Raw genomic sequence first — 10,195 nt, forward strand, 5'->3', positions numbered from 1 at the left:
AATAAAATAAATTATTTACTATCTAGTATTATCAATATCTTATGTAATAAAAGAGTAAAAATAAGAAAATTTTATATTATTTTTGTTGATCATCATATTGGTATAAAGTATTCACTGTATTAATTAATTTTTATCGAAAATCGTAAATGCATATAAGATAAATATTTAACATAAGAAACATAAGTTGTTATCATTGTGTCAACCAACCAATGTTGGTATAGGAAGATTTCATCTCATGTATAGAAAAAAGGTAAAAGAAACTAATAAAAACTCTACCTTTTGAGTATAAGAATAAAAACAAATCTCACCTTATGTGCAAAAAGGGTTTAAAAAAATAATTATTATATGTTAAAAACAAAAGGAAATGAAAGATGTAAAGTTAGAAGTCAACCTTAAAAAAAAACAATAGTACTTGAAGTAAGGTTCAAAAACATTGGCAACTTCTAAAAACCTCAAAGTCCAAAGTTTATGAAAAAATTTTAAAAATTATGGATTAACTGTCTAAAATAACTTTATAATATTTAATAATACTAATAATGCATAACCATTAAACTAAAAAAGTAATATTTAATAAGTATCCCTAAGATCCAATTGATTGCAATGTGGTCTCACTTGAACAAGTCAACTCATTATCGACACTGTTTTGTTTCCCAATTTGAACCAATGTGGCCTAAAAACCCTGACGACAACATCATGAGCAGTTGCTCGTGGCATCGGAACAAGCTCCTATCATGGTTGGTGTGCTTCTCAGGATCTGATAACGTGTGGTATGTAGCATGAATCTTTATGAACTCACTTGTAGAGAATTTCTTTCCCTCCACTGATGCCACATCAGGGTGGTAGACCCTTGCCAATCATTGGTATGTTTCCTTGATTTCCTCATCAGATGTAATGGCACAGATTCCAAAAATTTTGAAGCCATCTTGTGAGGGCTCAAATACGAAACTATTATGTGTTGTTATTGTTGTTGCTTCTCCATCCAAGTGGCGATGGCGAAGGATACTATTGATTAGAGTCTGAAGTGGCGCGATGACAAGGAGATGCTTTCATCGGAGAAAGTGGCAATGGTGGTGGTGGGAAAAGATGTTGTGAGCATGTTTCGACCTTGTTAGAAGTTGAGGTCCGGGAATAACCGAAAGAAGAATGAATTGGTTTATTGGATTCTATATAGAGAAGTCAAGGTGTGGGTGTGGGTCCTAGTATAAGTAACTTTGATGTGCTTGTTTCATTTCTACTTGTGTTGGCTCTTCCACAATCATACTTGTGTTATACTACCATTTGTGATGTTAAATATATAAGTGTTTTTATATGGTAAACATTAATTCCACAGAAAAAAGGATAAATATTAAATATATTTTTATATTTTAATTATTATTTACATTTATTTTATTATTTAATACTAGTATTCTTTATAGAAAAAATAAGATGATTTGTAAGGAAATTTGTAAAAGAATTACTCGTCACTTTTTTATATTTGTGTCATCAACAATGTTTTTTTTTCTTTTCCTTTTTTTGAGGAAATCTTTCTCATTTTTAAGGTATGCTAGAGTGTGTGTTTGGGTTAAATATTTTGAAAATATAAATATTTTTTAAAATTTGTATTAAGAATCATTTATCATTAGAGTATAATATTTTTAATTATTAATTATTTTTTGTTATTATTATAGATATATGATTGGTTATACATATCATATTTTTTGAAGAACTTATACACATGATTTTAAAAATACAATAAATGAAAAAAAGTAAAAATTAATTATTTGTTAGGTAAGCTAGTAATTTAAATTATTATTTGTGAGTTTGTGAAATACTAAAATTCATTTAAGAGATCAATCTCTTTCAACAAATATTTTTCACACTTACAAATCAAATAATAAATCTATAATCACATATTTAAAGGGTAATGTTATATATCAACCATGACACACCTTATAGGTAGGATGATATAATTTAATACCACTGTTTACATTTCACAACTTTATTACATCTATTTTTTTTTCTTAAATCATTGGGTTAGATAGTGGTCTAAGAATTTTTTTAATAAATGAACATTTTTTCCACTACTTTGGTCCTTCAAAAATTATGATCAAACTCTCTCTCTATATAAGCATAAATCTCCCCAAATAATTTCACAGTCTAAATTGTGGGTTAAGTCAATAAAAAAAACAAAGTTATTTAAAATACATACACTTATATTTTTGTCTTTCAACTATTGTCTATCCTTTTTGCAAGTAAAAGAAATAAAAATTACTGCTTACATAAAGACTCTAAAGCATTAAATAAGTACACCCTAGATCCAATTTGTGGACTCACTAGTCAACTCGCTACCAACATTGGTCCGTTTCCCAGTTCCGACCACCATAGCCACAATACCCCGACGGAGACATTGTTAGCGTCCGCTGGCGCCGCCGGAACAAGCTTCTATCATAACTGGCCCGCTTCTCAGGATCCGATAGCGTGCGGTATGCGGCGTGGATCTTCATAAACTCTGCCGCAGAGGAATCCCTTCGCTCCAACGGCACCACGTCAGGGTGGCAAACCCTCGCCAGCCGCCGGTACGCCGCCTTGATTTCCTCGCCGGATGCGACGGCGCGGACTCCCAGAATCTGGTAGAGCGTCGCGCTCGAAGCCATCCCGTGAGGGCACGGATACGAAGCTGACCGGAATCTGACGTGGCGCGGCGGCGAGGAGACTCCTTTGGTGGAGAAAGCGGTGGTCAGTGTAGGGAAAGATGCTGTGAGTATGTTTGGGCACCATACGCGACGACGTCGTTGTTAGAAGTTGAGGCTTGGGAATTATTTGAAGAGGTGATTGTGATTGGATTCGTATATAAAGATGCGGTTTCTACTTGGACTGTACGGATTTTGATTGGATTCGTAAAATTGTGCGGTCACTGCTGTGTTTGATTTCTATTAGTGCTCACTCACACGTGTTTGTTATCCCAATGTGATATTAAATAATATATATATTATTTTTATATGGTAATTATTAAATTTATACTTTATATATTTAATTATTAATTTTATTATTTGACATATTTTTTTAGAGAGCTTCTATTGTATTGTATCCTAAAAAAAATTGAGGGTTTTGATACTGTTGATTTTGTAACCAATTAAACTATCGTGTTATTTATCTTTTCATTGATTAAAAAACAAATTAAATCAGTCCTTGATGAAGAAAGTTGTTTTTTTAAAAGTACAATTATTTTAAATTAAAAATTCTGATTAAATATTGTTTTAATGTCATTATGGATTAACCTCTAACTCGTGACGTCTTTTCAGTTGAGATAATATAACAATTCAATTGCAACTTACTACACAAGACTCTTAGAATTTTGTAAAAGAAAACTAACTCATTTATATAATCGCACTTGATTTGAATCATATTTATACTCTTTTTGTCTTAAATATAAAAAAATGAGTTTCTTAAAGTCTTTGAACTTTAAGAATATTTTTTTAGTTGTTGAATTTTAACGAATTACTTTTTTAAGCCTCTAAAATGATAAAATGTCACTTCAGGATGATTTTTAGTATTTTGTAATGATTTTTTTAGTATATAGTTTTAAAATATAAATTCAAATGACTAAAAATAAAAATTGATTTATGACAGTCAAGAATTATCATAAAATATTAATTTATTATGCTAGAGATTAAAGTGAATAATTTATCAAAATTTAAGAAAAAAATAGTTTTAAATTTTAAGGACTAAAAAAGTACACATATAATTTAATAATTAAAACAGTAATTAAGTTTATAAAAATACAATTTTCTTGATCAAATATAAGAAAATATTAACTAATTTTATCTTATTTAATGTTATTATATCTAAAATATCTTTCAATTTAATTGATATATTAATTTTAATGACTTTTCCTATCCCTAATATCAAATTATAATAAAGGGTTAAAAAATTATTTTTTTAATTAAAATTAATACAATTAAATGTGATTAAATAATTTTTTTAATTAACCTATCATGTTTTCTTATAAGTTTTAAAATTATTTTGAATTACTAGTGAAACCCACTCTTATTTCTTTACCTTGTATCCTTCGACCTTCTCGTACCTTACTTAAGTTATCATGGTAATAATAATATAATAATAAAGATAATATTACCATAATAGTATTTTACACATAATAATAATATCATCATATTATAAGATTCATGACTTTGAAGCCTATTAAAATAATAATAATAATAAGATTCTGAATGTAAAGTTTAATTCTATTATTATTATTCTCATTTTAATATATTAAGTGGTATCTGAGTTGACCTTTGGACAAAGATTTGATACAGAAAAGAAAATTACAACCATACCCTCTGTCTCGTACTGCCGTCCAAATTCGTCAATGGAAATGTAATTAAGGAGAGCTTAATCAACGGACACTGAAATTACAACGTTAGCTGGCAAATGACTTGTCTTCTAGCTTCTAAAAACTTTGTCGGTGCAAATAAATTCAATCAATCTAAACCTTCTCGAAATTTAAATTCTTTACGAATAAACCAATTGACTTTGGTACTACGATCAAATGAATGACGATTAACACTATTAACATACTTTTAACACACAGTTTAATTTGTTTTCTATTTTTATATAAAATATGAAGAATAAAAAATATATTGAAATTATATTTTCCATATTTGGAAAAAAATTAAATAATTAACATTTTTTTCTAAACTGATTTAAAACAATTGAAAACGATGAATTATTATTAAAATGTTTTGTAATTATATTACACTTTTATATTTTAATATAATGAACAATTTTTAATAAAAATATTAATTTTAAATGCCTAAAATAAGCCCTGACGTTTAGCATCAAAATAACTAAATATATATTTCAATGAGTTTAATATCTGTATTACTATTAGTATAAAAAATATATACTATAAACTAATATCAACCATTATTAATATAATTTCTAAGTTAATTATCATAAAATGTTAACAAACATATTATAAATAGTATTTTGTGATTAAATAGTAATATATAAATTTAAATAAGTTTTTAGTATCTATAAAATAAGTAACTTTTAATTTTTAGATTCTATAAAATATTTTCTTGAATTTTAAATCTCTAAAAATTAAAATTGTTGCTTTTGGTCCTTGTAAAATAAGTGAACCGATTTTTTACTTTGAACATTTTTTTTAAAGCACTTTAGAAATCGGTTCTGATTCCTAAACTAGTTTTTTTTTTTTAAGAACCGAGTTTTTTTATTTTCATTTTTTTTGCTTTCTTAAATTGTTTTTATTTTTATTTTTTTCTTACAGTTTATTTTTAAAATTTAACTGGTTTTTAGTTTTATTTTTTTATTTTGTGAATTTATATATTAATTTATAAAAATATAAATTATCTAGAATATTATTTAAGAAAAATACATATATTTAAGTGATCTAATTCTTTCTTTTAAAAAAATTAATTAAATAAAACAAGTTCAATTCAACTTGTTGGCTGCATATATTTTTTAAAAATTTCAAATATGTATTTTAATAATTAAATAAAATGAAAATGCAAAAGAATTGAAATATATATTAGGATGAGTTGTCCAATCTTTTTATTTTAAAAATGTAAAAGTAATAGAATACTAAATATTGTTATTTTTAACGAAATGGTTTTTAAATCAACTTTATTCCATTTTAGTAAAATATTTTAAAATAAAATATATGAAAGGGATGTGTTCAACAAAATATGTGTTAAGTATTTCTAATAATTTACCTATTATTTTATATCCTTAGTTAATATTTATAATAAATAATCACAATTCATTTTATATTTAATTATATATAATATTATATTATAACTTTTTTTTATCCATATGCATATTATAACTTTAGTCACATTATTTTATATATAATGAATATAACCATGAAATTAACATTTTTAATGCATAAATCTTGCATTTTTTTTTACTTAAGGAAACTTAGTGAATGATGTTGCTTTAACTTCTATTTCTATTGATCTTTTGTGTCTAAATATGTTTATGAATTTAAAATTAAATGAACCTAAAAATAATAAAAAGGTCAAGATAAACCAAACAAAAAGAGAACTAATTAAATTTTATACATAACGAATAATTACATTTTTCTACGCTTGAATAATTACAATGTAGTAAAATAAAAAAAGTGATTTAGTGAAAATAAAAAGTGGTTTGAATTATTCAAGGTAATCAAATAACAATGTAACATTAAGAAAAAAAGTGTGAAAATTATATAAAATTTAATTTAACAACTTATGATAGTTTTTTTTTATACCAACATATAGATAATGAAAAAGGAAAAAAAATGTTAAAAAACAGAAAAAAAAACAAAATTCATTTTCTAAGCTGAATGTTTTTTTTTTAAAGAAAAACCTAATTTAAAATTTGATTCTCCACAAACCGATTTCTTAGACAAAAAAAAACTTTAGAAATCGGTTCCCTAATAACCAATTTGTAATGTGTATTTTTTTTTAAAATAAAACCATGCAAGTAAAGAATCATTTTGTATGTAAGAACCCATTTATCACCTTGCATATTATTTTATATCATCTATATAAACGTTTTTCACGTATATTATTTGGGTAAATAGTCTTTTTTGTATTTTTTGGAGTGAAAAATTTGGTACCATGTTTTTGGTCTTTAATATTCATTTGGTGAATTTTAAAAAAGTATACTAAAGTTATCACATATTACTGCTATGATAACAAACACACCTAGATAATATTAGTATGATCACTTTAATCTAAATACATATATAGTGTAGAAAGTTTTATCTAATTTTTAAATCACAATGATAAATTTGTTAACTTTTAAAATAATTTTAAATTAAGTATGATAAATTTATTAATTTTTAAATAATTATCTTAAAGTAATTTAAATGATGAGTTATGATTCAAATAATGATATAAAGTTATATTTTACATGAATAATGTATAAACATTAAATTCATAAGAATAAAACAAATTATATTTTTTAAGAATAAAATTCAAAAAGAAATTTAGAGAAACCAAAGTTAAATTTCACTCATTTTGAAATGACTAAACACATACTATGTAACTTTTTTTATACTGTAAAACCTTTTTCTTGTTTTAATCCCATCACATTCTATTTATCTTTTAATATGTTTGATTAAATTTTAATATTTTATGGAAATAATTTTTAAAATTCAAAATAATTTTCAATAACTTCTCATGTTCCATGAGAATATTACTTTATCATTTATCTTTGAAAGGAACTGAAGTCACAATTTAACCTACAGAGGCCACAATGTGATTTCCGACAGACTTGTAATTTTATTTTTTACTTTTTTAATAACTAATCAAATATTTACACGTAGCTGAATCCGAAAATTAGAAAATTCAACTGGAACCCCCCGACGACGTCGTTGTGAGCGGTCGCTGGTGGCGCCGGAACAAGCTTCGATCGGAGCTGGCGCGCTTCTCGGGGTCCAAGAGCGTGCAGTACGCAACATGGATCTTCATGAACTCGCTCGCAGAGGATTCCTTTCGCTCCATCGGTGCCACGTCGGGGTGGCACATCCTCGCCAGCCACCGGTACGCCGCCTTGATTTCCATGCCGGACGCGGCGGCGCGGATCCCCAGAATCTCGTACAGCATCGCGCACGAAGCCATACCGTGATGAGGGCCCAAATACGAAGCTGTCTTATGTCGTTGCTCCTCCGTGCAAGTGGCGATGGCGAAGGACACTGTTAACCGGAATCTGACTTGGCGCGGCGGCGAGGAGACCCTTTTACCGGATAAAGTGGCGGTGAATGTAGGAAAATGTGCTGTGAACATGTTATGGTATGATACGTCGTTGTTGTTTGAGGCTTTGGATTTGGAGGAAGATTGGGTTTCGTATATAAAGAGGGAGAGTGAAAATGGAGAGAAGGTGTGGGTCCCACCATAACTGTGCTTCTGTGATTGTGCTCTGTTTGGGTTGGTATTCAAGTGAAAAACCAATCTTTTGCACATTTTGATTTTTATTGGCGAAACTGAAAACGTGTAGTAGGACTTATCCAATTTTTAGTTTTGATACTACTCGTGTCGTTTAAGGATTGTCTTTTGCCTCTTTTAAGGTACACAGTACATTTAATTTCACATTTATTCACGGAAGTTTTTTCAAAATTATTTTTATTATAATTTTTTTATCAGCTAATTTTTGGTATGCGGGCTCATTTGGTTTTGGAACCCAAACGGCCTTGTTCATTCAAAATTATTTTGGATAAATAGTCAATTTTATCTTTAAATGTGTAATTTGTTAATAAATATGTGTTTGAAAAATAAAAATACAAAATTTAATATCTAAAAATATAAAAAATGTGACAAATATATTTGGTCTTTAACTTTTGTCCATTAGTACAATAACCTACGTAGCACAGATGAACGAATTTGTCACTGAAATGACTGTCAACATAATTATATCTCATTGTCAACATAGAGACATATCGGTCATATAACATTTTCTTGACTTTTCGTCTTTTCACCCCGATGACAAATGTGTTTCTAAAAGATAAAAATACAAATTTTAGTTTATGAATGTGTAAAAAGTGTGACAAATATATCCGACTGTTAACTTTTGTCCGTCACCATTAATAAAATGATTAGGATTCAAATAAGTGAAATATGTAATAAATTTATCTTTTATTTATAGTAGATTGTGACTAATTATTATAATTTGGAATAATTTATAATGATTGATACATTATTACAATTTTTATTTTGGTAAATTGATACAATATTTATTTTTGATGATTTCTATTGCGACAGACAAATTATGGTATGTTTTAAATTATGTTTGCCAATATTTTTTAAAATGATTATTGTAATGTTATAAAAAATAGTGAAAATTTATCCTAAAATTATATTTTACTCTTAAATTAAACAAAATTTGGGATCTAACAAATTAGACCAATAGAAACATGTAGATATTTAGGTTCAATAAAAAATTAGTGACATTTTTGTCTAATAATAATAATTTATTAACATTTTGGTCTAATGAAACGTCCTGACATTTAGGTCTAAAACAAATTAGTGACGTTTTTTTCTAATAAAAAAATATTGACATTTTCGTTCAACAAAAAAATTACTCACATTTATGTTACAAAATGGTATCTTAGTGACATTTTCATCAAATCTAGTCAATATAATCATGTTAACAATCATTTCAGTAACAAAAGTCCCTTTGTACCACGTAGGTTATTTTATTAACGCTGATGAATGGAAGTTAACGGGTAAATATATTTGTTGTACGTTTTATACTTTCAGGGACTAAATTTTGTATTTTCATATTTCAGTATACATTTGTCAATGAATTACATATTAAAGATAATAATGACTATTTACCTAATTATTTTCATTATAGTCTTTTTTTTTTGTTTTCCAACTAATTTTTAGGTATACAATGTTTTTTTTTGCAAGACGCAACCTCCAAACGACCCTTATTCACAAGCTCTTTCAAAATAGTTTTTGTTATAAGCTTTTTTCTAGCTAATTTTTAGGTATACAGCTTATTTGGCTTTGCGAATTGCAAACCCGAAAGTGATTATAAGTTTTTGATTTTTAATTTTTAAATGTAATTATAAAAACAAAATATGTTCCATAAAAATGAAATTAAAATGATTTTTAACTCAATTTTAAAATAGTTTTACATTGATTACCAAAATGAAGATTTTTTTTTTCCGAATTTGATTGTTTTAAAAAACACATTCTTACGCATTTTATTTGCTGACGATTGTTTTTTTACAGGACAGATGATACAAAAGTCTCTCAAGGAGATCTTTGACCAAACGAGTTTCAAGTCAAATCATCAATTTTTAAAAATAAATTTTTTTCTTCAGATCCAATACTCTAGCATCAAAGGCAGAACATCTCATCTTTTCTTGGAGTAACTTAAAATATTGTATCTAGTAGATACCTGGGACTACCATCCATCATTTGGCAAAAGAAAGAAAGTTGTCTTTGGTTTTGATAAAAGATAATCTCTTGAAGTGAATCAATCACTCGACTAGCAAGCAATTATTAAAAGCTGGTAAAAAAATTCTCATTAAATCAGTTGTTTAATCCATCCCTACTTAGTGTATGAGTATATATATATCTATTATGATGACTTGCAGAAAATGATGGGTTCCTTCTAGTGGGATTCAAACAACCAAAACAAAAGAGGAATCAATTGGTTGAATTGAGACAAGATGACGATGAAAAAAGAGTTTGGAGGCCTT

The 10,195-nt window shown here is 27.0% G+C and overlaps 2 protein-coding genes across 2 annotated transcripts; both read right to left on the minus strand.

The window, feature by feature from the left end:
• Positions 1-2,000: 2,000 nt before the first annotated feature.
• On the minus strand, positions 2,001-2,924 carry LOC114381513 (chaperone protein dnaJ 11, chloroplastic-like). The gene has a single exon (XM_028340791.1). It carries the CDS (start codon positions 2,631-2,633, stop codon positions 2,325-2,327), a length of 309 nt encoding a protein of 102 aa, XP_028196592.1. The 5' UTR covers positions 2,634-2,924; the 3' UTR covers positions 2,001-2,324.
• Positions 2,925-7,187: 4,263 nt separating this feature from the next.
• On the minus strand, positions 7,188-7,949 carry LOC114369683 (chaperone protein dnaJ A7A, chloroplastic-like). The gene has a single exon (XM_028326929.1). It carries the CDS (start codon positions 7,947-7,949, stop codon positions 7,335-7,337), a length of 615 nt encoding a protein of 204 aa, XP_028182730.1. The 3' UTR covers positions 7,188-7,334.
• Positions 7,950-10,195: the final 2,246 nt, after the last annotated feature.

Source organism: Glycine soja, chromosome 2 (assembly GCF_004193775.1).
Source record: "Glycine soja cultivar W05 chromosome 2, ASM419377v2, whole genome shotgun sequence".
In the NCBI taxonomy this organism is placed as follows: Eukaryota; Viridiplantae; Streptophyta; class Magnoliopsida; order Fabales; family Fabaceae; genus Glycine; species Glycine soja.